Source organism: Schistocerca cancellata, chromosome 10 (genome assembly GCF_023864275.1).
Source record: "Schistocerca cancellata isolate TAMUIC-IGC-003103 chromosome 10, iqSchCanc2.1, whole genome shotgun sequence".
In the NCBI taxonomy this organism is placed as follows: Eukaryota; Metazoa; Arthropoda; class Insecta; order Orthoptera; family Acrididae; genus Schistocerca; species Schistocerca cancellata.
In genome coordinates, this window is record NC_064635.1 from 218,187,599 (window position 1) to 218,207,687 (window position 20,089).

General features: G+C 45.4%; 1 protein-coding gene across 1 annotated transcript in view; it reads left to right on the top strand.

Annotated features, from left to right (window-relative positions):
• LOC126106846 (venom protease-like) overlaps positions 1-20,089 on the top strand; it is a 221,254-nt gene that overhangs the window by 29,974 nt on the left and 171,191 nt on the right. Inside the window, exon 2 of the mRNA XM_049913240.1 lies at positions 7,299-7,467. Coding sequence (XP_049769197.1) covers positions 7,299-7,467 — 169 coding nt within the window. The remainder of the gene's footprint in view (positions 1-7,298; positions 7,468-20,089) is intronic.

Below are 20,089 nucleotides of genomic sequence, written 5' to 3' on the forward strand. Positions count from 1 at the left end.
TGCATCCCCTTCCATTTCCATAATATTGCCCTAAAGTATATAGCCCTTGTATAGACCCTCCATATACTCGTTCCACCTTTCTGCCGTCCGTTCTTTCCTTAGAATTGGATTTCAAATGGTTCAAATGGCTCTGAGCACTATGGGACTCAACATCTTAGGTCATAAGTTCCCTAGAACTTAGAACTACTTAAACCTAACTAACCTAAGGACATCACACACACCCATGCCCGAGGCAGGATTCGAACCTGCGACCGTAGCAGTCCCGCGGTTCCGGACTGCAGCGCCAGAACCGCACGGCCACCGCGGCCGGCAACTGGATTTCCATCTGATCTCTTGATACTGATACAAGTGGTCCTCTTTTCTCCAAAGCTCTCTTCATTATTTCTGTAGGCAGCATCTATCTTACTCCTAGTGCTATAAGCTTCTACATCCTTACATTTTTGTCCTCTAGCCATTACTGCTTAGCCATTTTGCACTTCCTGTCGATCTCGTTTTTGAGACGTTTCTATTCCTTTAAGCCTGCTTCATTTATGGTATTTTCATATTTCCCCTTTGATCAATTAAAATAAATATCTCTTCCGTTACCCAAGGATTTCTACTATCGCTCGTCTTTTTACCTACTTCGTCCTCCGCTTCCTTTACTATTTCATCTTTCAAAGCTACCCATTTTTCTTTTACTCTGTTTCTTTCCCGCATTCTTGTCAGTCGTTCCCTAATGCTCTCTCTGAAACTCTCTACAACCCCTGCTTCTTACAGTTTATCGAGATATCTCCTCACATTCGCACCTTTTCGCACTTTCTTCAGTTTTAATCTACAGTTCATAATCAATAAATTGTGGTCAGAGTCCACATCTGCCCATGCAAATGTCTTACAATTTAAAACCTGGTTCCCGTCTTACCATTATGTAACCTATCTGAAACCTTCCAGTGTCTCCAGGCCTCTTCCACGTATACAACCTTCTTTCATGTTTCTTAAAGCAAGTGTTAGCTACGATTAAGTTATGCTCCGTGCAAAATTCCACCAGGCGGCTTCCTTTTTCATTCCTTACACACAGTCCATTTCCACCTACTACGTTTTCTTCTGTTTCTTTTCCTACTATCGAATTCCAGTCCCCCATGACTATTAGATTTTCGTCTCCCTTATCTGAATAATTTCTTTCAAATTAATATACATTTATTCAATCTCTTCGTCATCTATAGAGCTAGTTGGCATATAAACTTGTACTACTGTGGTAGGCGTGGGCTTCGTGTGTATCATGCCTACAATAATGCGTTCACTATGCTTTTCGCAGTAGCATACCCTCGCTCCTATTTTTTATTCATTAATAAACCTATTCATGCATTACCCCTGATTGATTTTGTATTTATAACCCTTTATTCACCCGGCCAGTAGTCTGGTTCCTCCTGCCACCGAACTTCACTAATTCCCACTATGTCTAACTTTAACCTATCGATTCCCCTTTTTAAATCCTCTAACCTGCCTACCCGATTAAGGGATATGAGATTACAAGCTCCGATCCGTAAAACGCCAGTTTTGTTTCTCCTGATAACTACGTCCTCCTGAGTAGTCGCCGCCCGGAGATCCGAATGGGGGACTATTTTACCTCCGGAATATTTTACCCAAGAAGACGTCATCATCATTTATTCATACAGTAAAGCTGCATGCCCTCGGGAAAAATTACGACTGTAGTTTACCTTTGCTTTCAGCCGTTCGGAAGACCAGCACAGCAAGGCCGTTTTGTTTGATGATGTAAGGGCAGATTAGTGAATCATCCAAACTGTTGCCTCTGCAACTGCTGAAAAGACAGCTGCCGCTCTTCAGGAACCACACGTTTTGTCTGACTTCTCAACAGAAACCCCTCCGTTGTGGTTCCACCTACGGACCGGCTATCTGTATCGCTGAGGCACGCAAGCCTCCCCACCAACGGCAACGTCCCTGATACATGGGGGGAAGCTACACATACTACACATAGTTTCACAAAAGCAGTTAGAAATTTTGGAAGTTTGACCCGGATATTATTTGCGAACAGTCATCGACCCATAACTTTACTTGAGTTAAGAGTAGTTCGATTCAGTGGTCTTCCTTTACAGAAGTGCTCGTCACACTCTTCCGTCGTGTATACGTAATATGCCGCTCGGATTTTCTAAGTTCGAGCAGGATATTTCACACGCGATTCTCTTTCACACAGAGGCACATAAAATTACCAAACGTTCACCGAACCGAGTTTAGATGTCTAGTTCTTCACTTTACATTCTCTCAGGGAAGAGCGATCTAAGATCATGTGTTCAGCACAGCGGTCCGGAAGCGACGCTTCCAGCCAGTGTCCTTGAACATATAGCACCACTCTCTCGACAAGGGAAGCTCTCAATTCTGATTGACTGTTGATCTGAACTACCAACGAGAAATTTCTTCTAGATGACTCTCATGGCCAGATCCTGTCTTATCCAACCAGAATCCAGAAAGTAAATTTTCGTAAGCAAAACCTCAATTTATTACATTGCTTTTTAATAATAAAGCAAATAAAGTATGAAGTAAATCCAAAATTAAATAACAAAATTACTACGTTTTTATCTTCTCTTCTGGATGCGTTTTACAAAACAATGCTCACTCACATTATGTCACATGACTTGTGGTTCTTCCCAGGATTTGCATTTCACGTAGATCTTCACAAAATAAAACATTCCCAATTTCAATCGTCTCTCATTCACTCTCTCAATCACTCCCACTCACTCACATAAAAAATATAACTGAGTATCAATTTTAAAATGTTTGAATATCACATCAAATGAAAATTACTAATACTATGTTAACTGAATTGAAATTTTCATTATATCTATACGATATTGAAGGTTTATCTATTACCGTAACTAGATCAATTTTGAAACACCAGAATAGTATTTTTCCTGATATTTAGGTAGAATTTTCTGTCTTAGAAACTATGATAAACAGTGAAATAAAATTTGGACAGTATCTTTTTGGCAATAACAATGTGTAAAGTCTCAACAAAATCGGAGAATAACTCACTTAGTTCACCTAAATTCGTATGAGTATAAATATTCGTAGCATTCAGGCTGAGTCACTGCCACAGGCGGCATCTGACACAGATGCGCCAGCTGCGTCCTGACTAAAGGAGAAACAAGAAAAAATGGTAGAATCTCCTTCAGCCACTGGACCGGTGGCGCTCCCTGGTCCATACTTTACAGCACCTTTGATAATACGGAATGATTCGCTACGTTACAATACCGACCGTAGTAACATTCGAAACACGAATATTTCGAACTCCTCGAGCATCACACGAAGGTAGGTTTCTCACACCGACATTTGTTCTTACGATTCTCACTCGAGAAAGTAACGTCGTCAACATTGCTGAAGATTTCACAAATTGGCAGTAATTTCGCAGAAAACCTCGCATAACGAATCACTTTTCCGAAACCCGCCACTTGCAGTTGATTATGAATCAAGATAGGCCACAGGAATTTCAGGGAAACAATTTCAGATAATTTTTCCATTCATTAATTTTTTTTAATTATTTCACCTGAGATACTGTTAGGAGACAAACAAGAACAACGTTATTTCTACACTCCTGGAAATGGAAAAAAGAACACATTGACACCGGTGTGTCAGACCCACCATACTTGCTCCGGACACTGCGAGAGGGCTGTACAAGCAATGATCGATCACACGCACGGCACAGCGGACACACCAGGAACCGCGGTGTTGGCCGTCGAATGGCGCTAGCTGCGCAGCATTTGTGCACCGCCGCCGTCAGTGTCAGCCAGTTTGCCGTGGCATACGGAGCTCCATCGCAGTCTTTAACACTGGTAGCATGCCGCGACAGCGTGGACGTGAACCGTATGTGCAGTTGACGGACTTTGAGCGAGGGCGTATAGTGGGCATGCGGGAGGCTGGGTGGACGTACCGCCGAATTGCTCAACACGTGGGGCGTGAGGTCTCCACAGTACATCGATGTTGTCGCCAGTGGTCGGCGGAAGGTGCACGTGCCCGTCGACCTGGGACCGGACCGCAGCGACGCACGGATGCACGCCAAGACCGTAGGATCCTACGCAGTGCCGTAGGGGACCGCACCGCCACTTCCCAGCAAATTAGGGACACTGTTGCTCCTGGGGTATCGGCGAGGACCATTCGCAACCGTCTCCATGAAGCTGGGCTACGGTCCCGCACACCGTTAGGCCGTCTTCCGCTCACGCCCCAACATCGTGCAGCCCGCCTCCAGTGGTGTCGCGACAGGCGTGAAAGGAGGGACGAATGGGGACGTGTCGTCTTCAGCGATGAGAGTCGCTTCTGCCTTGGTGCCAATGATGGTCGTATGCGTGTTTGGCGCCGTGCAGGTGAGCGCCACAATCAGGACTGCATACGACCGAGGCACACAGGGCCAACACCCGGCATCATGGTGTGGGGAGCGATCTCCTACACTGGCCGTACACCACTGGTGATCGTCGAGGGGACACTGAATAGTGCACGGTACATCCAAACCGTCATCGAACCCATCGTTCTACCATTCCTAGACCGGCAAGGGAACTTGCTGTTCCAACAGGACAATGCACGTCCGCATGTATCCCGTGCCACCCAACGTGCTCTAGAAGGTGTAAGTCAACTACCCTGGCCAGCAAGATCTCCGGATCTGTCCCCCATTGAGCATGTTTGGGACTGGATGAAGCGTCGTCTCACGCGGTCTGCACGTCCGGCACGAACGCTGGTCCAACTGACGCGCCAGGTGGAAATGGCATGGCAAGCCGTTCCACAGGACTACATCCAGCATCTCTACGATCGTCACCATGGGAGAATAGCAGCCTGCATTGCTGCGAAAGGTGGATATACACTGTACTAGTGCCGACATTGTGCATTCTCTGTTGCCTGTGTCTATGTGCCTGTGGTTCTGTCAGTGTGATCATGTGATGTATCTGACCCCAGGAATGTGTCAATAAAGTTTCCCCTTCCTGGGATAATGAATTCACGGTGTTCTTATTTCAATTTCCAGGAGTGTAATTCTGTTTCTTGAGTCTCTGTTTTGCTGAAGTATAATAATGAGTAAAAGTAAAGTTATTAGAAATCCTTTGAAGGCTTTTAAGAAAAGGAGAAATGTTGGAAAGCCAAAGGTATTTAGTAATATGGGAATGAAGATAGGTTCTAACATGGTACGAGCGATGCTTGCTTTAGACAAGGAACGCCTTCGAGCTGCAGACAGGGCTGTAAACAGTCTAGAAATACAAGCAAGAGTAAACAGGAGGAGGAACAAGAGGAAGCTGGAGGAGGAGTTTGCAGAGGATGAAGATAATCCATCCTATGGACCTGGAATGCACTAAAAAGTTAATCCAATCTTTGTCGCTCGATTGCCAAAGCTTTTATTTTCTCATACTAATTGCATGTTTTCTAAGGATCTTCCAAACATATTTGTTTCAAACTTTCAGTAAATGTTACACAGTACCTTCTGCATAATTTAACACAGCCTTTTTCCAAAAAACTGTATATTTTTGAATATATAAATAAAAAATTGCAAAAAAAATGTTGTGAATTTTCATTACAATTGAAAAAAAATCATCTTTAATAACTGAACTAAAATTTTGTAAAATCCCTGTGTTAAGTTGTAGCCCATATTCCAATAAATAATCTGTAAAAAGTTCAACTTCCTACCTCAAATACTTTGTGAGGAAAGATGTAATTTATAAGCGTTATTTAACATTGCAAGTATAGGGCGTTGCGGAGCCCCTTAAGTAGTGTGCAAGTCTAGGGACCGATGACCTCAGCAGTTTGGTCCCTTAAGAGTTCACACACATTTGAACACATTTGTAGGCGTCCAACCATTTGGCGCGAAGTGGTAGATTCACTGTCCTTCTACCTCCTTCGGCAAGTGCTTACGACCGTGGCACGTGATCATTCGACCAGCGTTGCCGCTTTCGAGATACTCGTCCACAGACCCTGCATAGTAATACTCTGTCCTTTGTCAAAGTCGCTTATCTCAACGGGTTTCCCCAATTACAACCAGTGTCTTATCTGGGGTGATCCCCCGTCCATGTGTGCTGCGTTCACATATTTTTTGTTACAGCGTCACGTGGCCGCAACGCGACCAGGTGGCATCCGACGTAGTGGTCAGCGGTGGTCATAATGTTTTGTCTTATCAGTGTATTTAGACGCTAAAGGACACAGAGAATACTCGAAAACTTTGATCGCCGTTTCCTCAGAGGCGTAGTAACATCTACGGAGAAGCTGAGGCGTGTCTTCGGTAATTTTGAGCCCTCTTCCACTGAGCGGAGTGTCTGGGAACTCGTCCGCCGCCTCAGCTGAGTGGTCAGCGCCTCTGCCTACTGAGTACCAGGCCTGTGTTCGATTCCCGGCCGGGTCGGAGATATTGTCCATGTGTCTGTCTTGTGTTGTTCTCATCTTTCTTTCGTTATCGTCGACACGCAAGTCGGTCAATGTGGCATCGACTGCATAGACTAGCTCTTGGTGATCAATGTTATACAATCACTTCATTTGAGTTTTTCCTGGAAAATCGGATTGTGAGTGTTCTCATCGTGAGATTATTATCGGCGTTGCCAGTCACTTGTCCCATGACGCGATGGCCTCGGACTTGGAGACTGCAGCTGCTCGCCGCTGGCGTGTTTTCAGCCACCAAGTGACTGCGTTTGACTGGGGCAGTTACCAACATGAAATGAGACTTTGTCAAGGCTTTGCATCTGCTCGACTTTTGTCATTGTTATGATTTAATACGTGTTCATTAAGGTGTTAGTAGACACACGAATCGGAATTTTTTGATGTGCTTCGACTGAGATGCCGCAATGGTTTCAAAACGCTTCTCTTTAAGAAAAGAAAAGGAAAAATTCAGCCACAAAATAAGTTGAGCAATGCTCTCATACTGGGCTTGTTGGGATCATTTTATTTTGGCTATCTCTCACTAAGTGCTTTATGTGACGCGCTAATAAGAGAAGATTTTTGTCTTTTAACAAATGTTAGTAATTGTAGACATAATTTCTAAAACCGAAGGGAGAAAGCGAAAACAGGGATAGCACTATATGAACTTTCAGAGTAAATATAAGCACACTGAATCGTATAAAAAGGTAGAAATAATTTCAAACAACTCTGTGTTGTAACCAAAAGTGTCAGTAGTGCTACACCACAAGTAATTTTTATATGTGAATTTTTTATATTGTAGTGAACAAAGAGCCTTCCGTGTGTACCTATCAATCAGATGTAGGTTCTGTGTTGCCATTGGATCTCAGAGTAGCAAAACGCCCAGAGCGTTCAGCAGAACTGTACCGCAACTTGACCCCCTGTTTCAGGCACACAGTCGCCGCACGGAGAGGGGAGTGCGCGCATCACCGACGGCAAAGCCGCTAGGCTCGGCCAGTTCCCACACCAGGCTCTCGTCCTCGGCGACGGGACCCACATATGCGGCGGCTCGCTCATCACCAAAACTGCAGTCCTCACCACGGCCTACTGCACCGTCAGGTGAGTGGCAGCAGCAGCAGCGGCAGCTGGGCGAGGACAGCGCTTGTCTAGGTGTGCGCTACAACGGGCGCCGCTCAGTGATGTAATGTCTCATTTAGGGGGCTGCAGATGTATGCTCGTTTATCAGAACTGCGTCCTACGTTACGTTTTAATACATTTTTGTTTCCAGTACTCGCAGCTATCATCTCGATACGTTGGTATTTAGCTCATACCTGTGATTCTCATGAGAAACGGAAGTGCAAGTTAGTGCAAGAGTTCCTGTTCATCAAGCAAGCAGACAGTACTGTTTTTGAAACTTCATGGCAGATTAAAACTGTGTGCCCGACCGAGACTTGAACTCGGCACCTATGCCTTTCGCGGGCAAGTGCTCTACCAACTGAGCTACCGAAGCACGACTCACGTCCGGTACTCACAGCTTTACTTCTGCCAGTACCTCGTACACAGTTTAGGTTTGGACACGGAGGACGATCCTACATTACAACTCCAATGAAGTACGTTCAAAGTTAAAAACTGTGATACTTAAAATTGATGACTACTTATCGGCAGGGCCAGGAAAAAATAGTTTTATTTTAGTGCCATATTTGGTGTTATTTCTGGTCAAGCTCTGTGCTGTTTTTTGCCAGTTTCAGTGCTACTTTGTTGCGAAATTTGTTTTTTGTCGATTTCGCAGTTATTTTTAGCCAATTTCGATGTTATTTTATTCCCTGTCTGTCATAATTATCTGCCAATTTCAATGGTTTTTTTGCCAAATTCGGTATTTTTTTGGCAAACTGTGTTATTTTACGAGTATGGTGGTTACTTTTTTTCAGTTTACATTTTACATTTTTCCCTTTTCGATGCTCATTTTTTCCGAATTCGGTGCGATTTTTATCTAAAGTCGGTGCTTCTTTTTTGCCAATTACGGTTTTCATGCAAAATTCGATTTACTTGTTTCTGCAAGTTTGGTGTTGCCTTTTTTTGCCGAAATGTGTTTATTTTTCAAAATACTATGCAATTTTCGAGAAATTTGATATTTTTACTAATTTATTGCCGATTTCGGTATATTTCTTACTACTTGTTTTGTTGTTTTCGCCAATTCCCTTGTTACCTTTAGGCTAAATCCAGTTATTTTCTTGTCTAATTTCGTGCTAATTTTTGCCAAATTCCATGTCTTTTGTTTATGAAAGTGGATGTTGTTTGCGCCAGTTTCGATGTTATTTTTTGCCAAGTTTGGTGAAGTTATTTGCAATTTCCGTGCCATTTTTGAAGTCACATCGTATTTCTTTACGCGAGAAAGAAAATGTTAATTTAATATTGCATATAAAGCTCAGGGGAAGAGAAGGCAAAATGCAATTTCACCATTCAGTAACTATCAGTTACGTATATTGTTCACGGTCGCTCTCAGATTTGTAAATTTTCCATACGGAAAAAGCCAAATTCTACGGAATTTCGTAAAAATCGCCGAATTAGCGCTATTTACCTAAAGCTGTCAGTTACGCGTTATCGGATACGCGAAGTTTTCCGGTCTCTTCCTATCGGTGAAACCAGTTTCAGACACGTGAAAGCCTTTTTCCGCTCGTCTAGTAACATTTGCTTGTCACATTGTGAAGCATAGCCAGTGTTTATAGTTGACGGATTGCAACCACAGATATAATGAAAGCGGTGATCAGTGGTAAGGTTTTATGCCCTCAGGCTGAAGTGAATTCATCTGTCACGTATATAATGCGTCATTTGTTACGGGTGAATATGCATACTTACCACAGCATAATTTTCAACATGATTCCTGTATTTGTCGTTTAGCAACCTCTCGTTCTCATGCATGTTATCACAAATCTACTCGCTGAACCTGAGTGAAAAGCTGATGGTGTGTGAAATGATATCTAAAAACCGAAACGCACGGATACGTCACCACCGATTTCGTCAAAATTTATGATGGGTGCAGCGTTTGGCCAGAAATGCAAGTGACAGAAGCGGAAGCTAAAGGTGGCCAAGTGTTCCGAAGAAAACTGCACTTTTTGTGCGCGTCAGGCGAGGCATCGGTCGTGTGTGCTGCCTCGATTTCCAGGGAGCGTTTCACTGACCGGAAAGAGTACAACACACTGATTCAAGGGCCGTGGAGTCAAGTCGCCCTACAGACGCTTTTTTTTTTTTTTTGCATTTCCAGTTTTTATATTACCTACACTGCGAATAAGCAGAAGTAATGCTCAATACATTATATTCATTAATATGTTAATAAAAGGCAAAGGAAAATTTGGGATTGCAAATAAAATTCGAGGAAGGCATTCTAAAGCATACACGACAACATCATATATTAAATAAGATATTTTTATTATTTTACGGTTGTTTTACACGTTCTGGGATGACTTTCATTGCGAAAACATGGGAGGCAGGGATTTTCATTCTTGCCGCAGCCTTATAATTCCGCGTGGTTGTTTTAAAAGTTTGCATAGACAAGTGTGTTCTGACGATATTGTCCAACAACGCACGTTACTCGGTGCAGAGTTAGCAAGCGAATGAGCTCTGCAGCCGTAGCTCGCGCTGGCTCCATCGGCCGATGGGTCTGCCTTGCCTGGATCGGGAAACTAGTGTGCATGTGCCACTGCTGAGGGCTGCTCGAAGGTAAAAATGATTGTAACGGAATACGAGGACCTGTGCGTTTTAATCATAATCCCTTCTTGGAATGTCATTTTCTGAATCTTCGTAGACGTCGTAAGTAGGTACAAACCTTCCTTAGAAACTTATTTAATATTCCATATTTTCTGTTGTGTTTCTTGTTTATACCGTTTATGAAAAGATTAATAATTACAACATATTAAGCATTATTTCGATTGATTTGCAGTGTGCATAATGTAAAAATGGAAAATAACAGGAGAAAAATATAGGGACTTGTGTTTCGTCACTGATGAATATTGAACTCGAGTTCATTTACAATTGCCGGCCGCGGTGGTCTAGCGGTTCTGGCGCTGCAGTCTGGAACCGCGGGACTGCTACGGTCGCAGGTTCGAATCCTGCCTCGGGCATGGGTGTGTGTGCTGTCCTTAGGTTAGTTAGGTTTAAGTAGTTCTAAGTTCTAGGGGACTTATGACCTAAGATGTTAAGTCCCATAGTGCTCAGGGCCATTTTTCATTTACAATTACGGTCTATTGCGAACCGTTATCATTCAGTGCGTGTTTATTTCAAACAGACCTGCACAGCTGAGATGTCATAGTCATCTCTATATCGCTGATGGATACTCCATTAATAGAACACAAATTCGTTATGGGACTTCAGGTGGCCAAGATCGAAAAAAAAAATGCTTGCCAATTAAAAAACGCCAGTGGCCTTGCCGCAGTGGCAACGACGATTCCGCTCAGATTAGCCAGGTTAGCGCTATTAGGCTGGAAGGGTGACCGTATGGGTCTGAAGAGTGCTGTCAGCCAGTGGGCTGCATGCAGCCGTTGTGAGGTCGGTTGAGGAGCCACTTGATTGACAAGTAGCGGCTCTGCTCGTGAAAACTGACAACGTCCAGGAAATGGCGTGTCGACTACGAGCCCCTCCTATCGACAGCCAGTGACGCCTGCTGGCTGAGGACGGCCTGGCAACAGGACGGTACAGTTGGCTTCCTGGCACCTGTTCGAACGGCGTTATTAACAGAATGCACTCCCGATAACCAATGAATAATGCCAGAAGCTATGCCTCTTTTGCTCAACACGTCGGCAGTTGACATGCGTATCGATTTAGATTTATTTTGGGAGAGGGTTCGACTATTTTCCTTTTCCTTTTTATTCCCCAGAAATGTTTTGCTGAAGTTTCAGTATCACCAGCGAGTTTCTTGTTATCTTTTATAACACAGGACAAATTCTTTTTATTACTTGTACACTGAGCCGTGCTGCACCTCGTGTTGGTGCTGTCAGTAGGTTTCAGTCCTCTTTCGGAGGCCACACCGTACCCTTTAGTTGTTACGGTTCCAGGTGTTTGTCTTCTTGTTGACTGGCGACACTCGTTTCGCAACCGTTGCCTGTCCGCTAGTGGCAGCAGCGGCCGTTATTGATATGTAGTAGCTGTTGCCCTATCTTTGGGGCGACGTGTTTTATTTTCTGTGTCGTGTGCGAGTGGCAGTTCGGTTGGGGACTCAGGAGGAGCCAGGTCCGCGCAGTGCCCGAACACGCCGGGACCGATGCCGGATCGAAGGCCTGTGGTCACGAGGGTGCACGACCTCGTCGTAAACCGGATCCTACAAGCTTTAAGTTGAGTGCATTTGGTTTCAAGTAGAGAAACCTCCACCATTGCGAAATCTCGCGACTCTCCAGTGACTTGGGTTCGTGTTGCTGCTCATAGTGTTGCTGAGGCGAAGAGCAGCGACTGAAGCGCTCGAGGAAGGCGGGTCTGGTAAGCTTCCCTCGACTCCTTATTACTGTTTACTGCGTTCAGCTTGTTACAATTTGTTAAGTTCTACCGGCGGCATTTTTCCTGCCTGGTGGCCTCTAACGCCCCAGTTACCTGCCCTCGCGGTTAGTGTATGTAACGGCAGTGTACGTTTCCTCGCCTTGCCGCTGCTGTCCAGTAAGGCGTGTGGTTCTGACAGCTTTCTTGATTGTAGGCCGTTTTTGATTCTTCTACTCTGGTGGTAGTGATTCCTTTCTAGTTCTGGGCGCTCTAAGCACAGTGTTCTATGGGCGTAGTGCAACCCACCGGTTCCGGCTTTGGCGTATTGTTCCATCGTTGCATTTGGTTTATCGGACGTCAGGTAGCTTCAGCAATATATTCTTAGTCATTCGTCGGACTGCCACTAGTCTGAGTTACCATCTTGTGAAGTGAATGCAACTCTTGGCTACCTATCCCATCGCTCGCGAAAGTGTTTGTTGCCGGACGTTCTCAGAGGTCGATTCCTGGAGCACTGTCTGTGACTGGTCCTTGTGTTTTATTATTGTATTATTTATTACCATGCCTTGTAATGCATACAATAAAGGTTATTTATCTCTAGTTAATAGTTCCAGTCGCCTTCTGGAATAAATGTAGCAGTGTAAGGGTTGTGTTACAAGGTTGCCATCATCTTATTTCACCCGTTTGGTGGTCAGTTGCTTGTTTCTTTTAATTAACCTTTGCTTGTATTTGCTGTTTTACAGCAGGTTTCTAATTTTTTTAATGTAATTGCCGTTCCTACAGTGTAAGGCTTTCAGCCATGATTGCGGTCATTTGCTTTGAAAAAAATAATTCGATATTTGTACTTTAGCAATAAGCCTTAAAACCTTATTTACTGCCATTCCTGGCGTCTATACGTTCTGCTGCTTTGTGGCCACTTACTTTTAATATTTTAATACCAGTAAGTTGTAAATGGAGAGAGTTCTTAAACATTCTTAATTTATTGCCATTCTTGGCGTATAAGGCCTTCAGCCGTGATCAATATAGCTTTTTTTTTAAATATTATTTATATCTGTATTTTATGGTGACTTGCTAAATTGTAACGCACTGAAAACTCTATTATTTACACAGCTGTTTATTCTATCGTTAATGACGTGTGATATTTTTTATTTATTGTTGAGTCCAGAATTATTGTTTTAAAAATAAATGTGTGTAACTGTAAAAGGCAACCAATAGTAACTGATTGTGGCCCCGTCCACAATCGTAACCGAGTCCTGCCTTCCCTTGACTATCAGGTCTCACATACACATATATATTTCCGTACTTAGGATAATATTTAAATATTTAAAAAACATACAATATTTCGTATGTATACCTTGTTACCACATGATGTGGATTTCATTGATTTTGTGTAATTTAATGCAGTTGTTGTTGTTTCACAGTTTGCCATCTGAAACCATATAGAACCTAATGTAGAACAGTCATTTACTTCGAAAATTATGACTGGTCATGTTATGGTTAAGCCTACCGTTAACTATTACTTTCTGGAATGTTGTGTGTGTGTTGGTATGAGTATATACACTCCTGGAAATTGAAATAAGAACACCGTGAATTCATTGTCCCAGGAAGGGGAAACTTTATTGACACATTCCTGGGGTCAGATACATCACATGATCACACTGACAGAACCACAGGCACATAGACACAGGCAACAGAGCATGCACAATGTCGGCACTAGTACAGTGTATATCCACCTTTCGCAGCAAAGCAGGCTGCTATTCTCCCATGGAGACGATCATAGAGATGCTGGATGTAGTCCTGTGGAACGGCTTGCCATGCCATTTCCACCTGGCGCCTCAGTTGGACCAGCGTTCGTGCTGGACGTGCAGACCGCGTGAGACGACGCTTCATCCAGTCCCAAACATGCTCAATGGGGGACAGATCCGGAGATCTTGCTGGCCAGGGTGGTTGACTTACACCTTCTAGAGCACGTTGGGTGGCACGGGATACATGCGGACGTGCATTGTCCTGTTGCAACAGCAAGTTCCCTTGCCGGTCTAGGAATGGTAGAACGATGGGTTCGATGACGGTTTGGATGTACCGTGCACTATTCAGTGTCCCCTCGACGATCACCAGTGGTGTACGGCCAGTGTAGGAGATCGCTCCCCACACCATGATGCCGGGTGTTGGCCCTGTGTGCCTCGGTCGTATGCAGATTGTGGCGCTCACCTGCACGGCGCCAAACACGCATACGACCATCATTGGCACCAAGGCAGAAGCGACTCTCATCGCTGAAGACGACACGTCTCCATTCGTCCCTCCATTCACGCCTGTCGCGACACCACTGGAGGCGGGCTGCACGATGTTGGGGCGTGAGCGGAAGACGGCCTAACGGTGTGCAGGACCGTAGCCCAGCTTCATGGAGACGGTTGCGAATGGTCCTCGCCGATACCCCAGGAGCAACAGTGTCCCTAATTTGCTGGGAAGTGGCGGTGCGGTCCCCTACGGCACTGCGTAGGATCCTACGGTCTTGGCGTGCATCCGTGCGTCGCTACGGTCCGGTCCCAGGTCGACGGGCACGTGCACCTTCCGCCGACCACTGGCGACAACATCGATGTACTGTGGAGACCTCACGCCCCACGTGTTGAGCAACTCGGCGGTACGTCCACCCGGCCTCCCGCATGCCCACTATACGCCCTCGCTCAAAGTCCGTCAACTGCACATACGGTTCACGTCCACGCTGTCGCGGCATGCTACCAGTGTTAAAGACTGCGATGGAGCTCCGTATGCCACGGCAAACTGGCTGACACTGACGGCGGCGGTGCACAAATGCTGCGCAGCTAGCGCCATTCGACGGCCAACACCGCGGTTCCTGGTGTGTCCGCTGTGCCGTGCGTGTGATCATTGCTTGTACAGCCCTCTCGCAGTGTCCGGAGCAAGTATGGTGGGTCTGACACACCGGTGTCAATGTGTTCTTTTTTCCATTTCCAGGAGTGTGTATATATATATATATATATATATATATATATATATATATATATATATATATATATGGTGTTACGAAAAGGTACGGCCAAACTTTCAGGAAACATTCCTCACACACAAATAAAGAAAAGATGTTATGTGGACATGTGTCCGGAAACGCTTAATTTCCGTGTTAGAGCTCAATTTACTTTCGTCCACCTACGCTCAATGGAGCACGTTATCATGATTTCATACGGGATACTGTGCTGCTAGAACATGTGGCTTTACAAGTATGACACGACATGTGGTTCATGCACGATGGAGCTCCTGCACATTCAGTCGAAGTGTTCGTACGCTTCTCAACAACAGATTCGGTGACCGATGGATTGGTAGAGGCGGACCAATTCCATGGCCTCCACGCTCTCCTGACCTCACCCCTCTTGACTTTCATTTATGGGGGCATTTGAAAGCTCTTGTCTACGCAACCCCGGTACCAAATGTAGAGACTCTTCGTGCTCGTATTGTGGACGGCTGTGTTACAATACGCCATTCTCCAGGGCTGCATCAGCGCATCAGGGATTCCATGCGACGGAGGGTGGATGCATGTATCCTCGCTAACGGAGGACATTTTGAACATTTCTTGTAACAAAGTGTTTGCAGTCACGCTGGTACGTTCTGTTGCTGTGTGTTTCCATTCCATGATTAATGTGATTTGAAGAGAAGTAATAAAATGAACTATGACATGGAAAGTAAGCGTTTCCGGACACATGTCCACATAAGATATTTTCTTTCTTTGTGTGTGAGGAATGTTTCGTGAAAGTTTGGCCGTACCTTTTTGTAACACCCTGTGTGTGTGTCTGTGTGTGTGTGTTCTTTGCAATACGATTCACTTCTTTTTGCTGGTTTCCCCGTTTTCTTCACTGTGAAGGCCTGCATTAGAACTTTTCGTGTCACTGTTTACAAACCACGGAAACAAGGTGGCAGACAGTTGAACAGTTGAATGTATATCAATTGTTATTATCGCATTGACAGCATCTTTGAACGTCCACAAGCATATATCAGTACATCAGTAATTTCCAATAAATAATATGAAATTGCCCACGTGCAGTCAACTGCAAGGTGTTCAGTGATATAACCTTATGGAAAAATAGCACCATTATGGGATCCCTTTTAATAAATTCGTCGTTACATGTTCTTAGGAGCATGATCCGTTAGTTGTCGAATCGCAGAAGCGTCCTTAAGTTTCTTTTACAATTCGAGAGTAGTGCGAATCTTTAAGCAGTAGTCTTAAGGGAATCGCACAGGACAAAACCACCTGTACTTTAATCTAGAGAGGTTATTGCTACCCTCTCACTTTTCCATGGACAAACTGATCCACATAAAATAATGGTGTTGTTGACTGAACGAGCTGTGGAAAACATGTATATTGTGTTGTTGCACAAGTGTAGTCACTATGAACGTGGTGCAAGCTGTTTACTGAACCACGGACGAATCTGGAAGAACATCCTCCTCCCTGCTACTGCACACCAAATTCGTGCCTTCTGCCTCTGCTCATGGCACTCTCGCAGACGTCGTGAATTTTCCATTTCTCAGGTGCGTGAGTTTTCTGCAAGGTGCAAAGATACCTCATCAGATCTAAACAACTCGCCCCTTCTATCGTTACACCTGACATATGCGGAAAGGTAAACATTTTCGATTGTCTTTAACTAAGACCTGATAACACGAATACGGTACGGACGCATCTTTAAATACAGAGTGGCATGTGGGCAAGTAGATATTGCGATACAAGTCACTTTTTTAGTGTTGCGGTGTCAAAGATGGCATCATTGGCTTGTGGTGTTCTATTAAAGAAAGAATCTGTGTCGAATAATGAGACGTCGAAGAAATGTTATGTAACAGATAGTCTCGCACTGTCTTCAATTTCATTGTTGTGTATTTTAAGCTACTGATGTACTTCGAATTGCCACTTAATTTCCTTAGTATTTGTTGACTCTTTGACATGGTACAGAAGAAATTGTGCGTAATATCCCTCAAACTATAACACTTCCATACTGGCTAGAATTCCGAAAACGATTTCATGTGCAATAAAATTAATTTTTGTGAAACATATGACAACGTTAGTGCTATTTGTGTATGTCTTCACACTTCTTTATGGATCCAAAGTGAATCAGGTTAAAAGGAAAATAAAGGAACTTATAAACAAATGAATACAACTTTATACAGTAAAGAAATTTTATATCCAACTTGAAGGTTACTTTGAACACAGCAGCGCTTTACTAAGCAGTATCGTGTTCTTGGCTGTCTGCCCTGCCTACTTCCACCATAATAACTGATTTACTCAGCCAGTTGTTTTGGGGTCAATGTTTGACATTGACTCAGAGCCCCCAGGGGCTCAGCATTCAGGTGGCGGGTACGGGCTTGGCGACCCCGGGGTTCCTGAGCTGGGGACTGGTCAGCGCGGCCAGTCCCCTGTCACTGTAAGCTCTGGGCATACTTCAGCGACCACCGTGCGGCGCGGCGGTGGAACGTTGTGTGTCTCAGGGAGTGGGGATCTTGGCTTGACCGCCCGGATCGCGAGGATGGGATAAACCTCCATAAACAACCCCTCAATCTCAAGGTGTGTTGCGCGCTGATGAGATGCATGGCTGTTGAGGTGGAACAGGCGTTAACGGGCAACCTCTTGGGTACCTGCCGCACCTCAGTTGTATAAGGCTTACCTAGGCAAGCGGGGCTTTGTCTAGCTGCTCGTGGGACCGAGATGGGACCCTCGAACTTTTCTTCTCCTCCCAGCGGAAAGGGTGGGCCGCTGGTAGCTTCTAACACCCAATCTAACCAGAGGGCTCGTGTAGCCAGTCCTCCTGATTCCGTTAGTAGTAACAGAATGCATGCTGCTTCGCAGAATGTGTTTCTTATAATTAAAAGAAAAGATGGGAGTTTTGATAAAGTTTCACCATTTTATATACAGAAGGGCTTAGAGGGTATTTCTGGCACATTAAAATCTGTAAAGCGCTTTTGTAATGGCACCTTGTTGGTTCCAGCAAGTCCAGAACCTTCAGAAGGCAAAATTTCTTGGGGACTTTGCGATAGAGACTGAATTTCACAACACCTTGAACTACAGCAAGGGTGTTGTGACTTGCAGAGATCTCGTTGATATTCCCCAAGGCGAACTGAAGGCTGAATGGTCCCGGGAAGGAATTGTCGACGTGCAACACGTTATGAAATGGGCGGATGGTGCTCTCATGAAATCTGACTCTTTTATCCTTACGTTTAACAGCACCAAATTGCCAGAGCATGTGAAGGCAGGTTTCCTACATCTCAGTGTACGACCTTATTACCCCAACCCCATGCGGTGTTTTAAATGCCAACACTTTGGACACACTACTCTCAGCTGTAAAGGGGAAGCCACTTGTTGGAAATGTGGTAAAGCTGCCCATGAGGGAGTTGGTTGCTCCTCTCCTCCCAAGTGTGTCAACTGCTCTGGGGATCACCCTGTGTGGAGTAGGGAATGCAGAGTTTTCCTTGAGGAACGGAAGATCCAGGAACTTAAAACCATCAAACGCATCCCGTATGGTGAGGCAAAGAAACTCTATATGTCATGCAGCTGCCCACGTTCGCTGCCTCCTTTTCTTCCGTTCTCAAACAGCCAGTCTTGAAAACCGATGCCGCTACACAAACGGAGGTTGCTATTGTCAGCACTAGCACCTGCGTTTGTCAATGTACGTGTGCTGCTGCCGTTCCTGTGAAGCCTGCTGCTCCTCCCCCCCCCCCCACCCCAGCCTTCTGACCAGGCCGTGGTAGCTGACATCATGGAACTTCCTGCCCCTTCCCGGGTTCAGTCTTGTGCACTTCCCAGCGCTGCTACACCCCCTACTGCTTCTGAGGTTTTGGCTCCAATGCCACCTCAGGCCAGAAAATCTAAACTAAAGCCCACTGAAGGAGACTGAAGTTATACAGTCTGCTGATGTTGATGTCATTCTCTCTGACGTCTCTCTTGACTCCTCTTCAGAGGCGATGGAGGTTGATGTCAGAAGGGGGCAATCGTCTCGCCCCAAAACTGAGCCTCCACCTGTTGTGGGCTGTCCTCCCCGACAGAAAGTGAGGATGAAGGTACTCCCACCCTGATAGATGGCTCCCATTATACAGTGGAACATGAATGGAGTCCGGGCACATAAGGAGGAACTGAACCTACTAGCAAGGCAACACCCCCTGTGCTTGTGTTTACAGGAAACGCATTTAAAACCATCTGATGCTCCTGTACTAAGGGGCTATACATTATATCGCAAGGATGACCTGACTGGGGAAAGGGCCAAAGGCGGAGTCGCCGTGTTTGTCAATAATGACCACCACTCCTCTGCTCTCCCCCTGGATACTGACCTGCAAGCAGTTGCAGTTGCAGTTGAACTCATTGACGTCGGAGACTTACTGTTTGCTCACTTTATTTACCTCCTCTGGATACAGTGAATTTAGAGGCTCTCACAGATCTTATCGCACAACTCCCCCGCCCATTTCTCCTCCTGGGCGACTTCAATGCCCATCATGTCCTGTGGGGCTCCACTTCTCTTTGCGCTCGAGGTCGAGTTTTGGAGAGCCTCCTAACGTCTGAAGTGTTGTGCATCCTCAACACTCGTACTCCGACTCATTCCTCTGCTGCTACTGGGTCATTCTCAGCCATTGACCTATCTTTCTGCTCTCCAACCCTCACTGACTCTGTTCACTTGGAGGTCATTGACGACCTTCATTCCAGCGATCCCTTCCCCATCCGCATCAATCTCCTGGATTGTGTATTGCTGGAGCAGACGCCGCCATCGTGGATGACTGGCAGGGCTAACTGGCCACTGTTCAGTCGGTTGGCTGTCTTTGAACGCCGCAACAGCGTACAGGACTGGGTGGATCACATCACACCTGTCCATACCAAAGTCTTCTGGCCCTCTTAAGCGGCGCCGTGTGTCTTGGTGGACATAAGAGTGCCATTCAGCCATCCGGGACAGGCGTGCAGCTCTTCGACGATTTAAATGCCGCCCAACAGCGGTAAATCTTACCTTCTTTCGAATCGCGAGATCCAGGGCACGCTGTGTCATTTAGGAGAGCAAGAAAAGGTCATGGCAGTAGTTCCTGGACTCCATCAACCGTTCCACTTGTTCCACAAAAGTATGGGAAGCCATCCGGAGGATTTCCGGTAAACGCAGCCGTTTACCAATAGCTGCAGTCCTGAACCAGGGATGCCTCCAAACGACACCTAGATCCATGGCTGAGACGCTGGCAGAGCATTTTGCACGAAGTACTGCTGCTGCAAATCAGGATCCAGCGTTTCGTCGCTACCGTGCGACTGTCGAGAGAG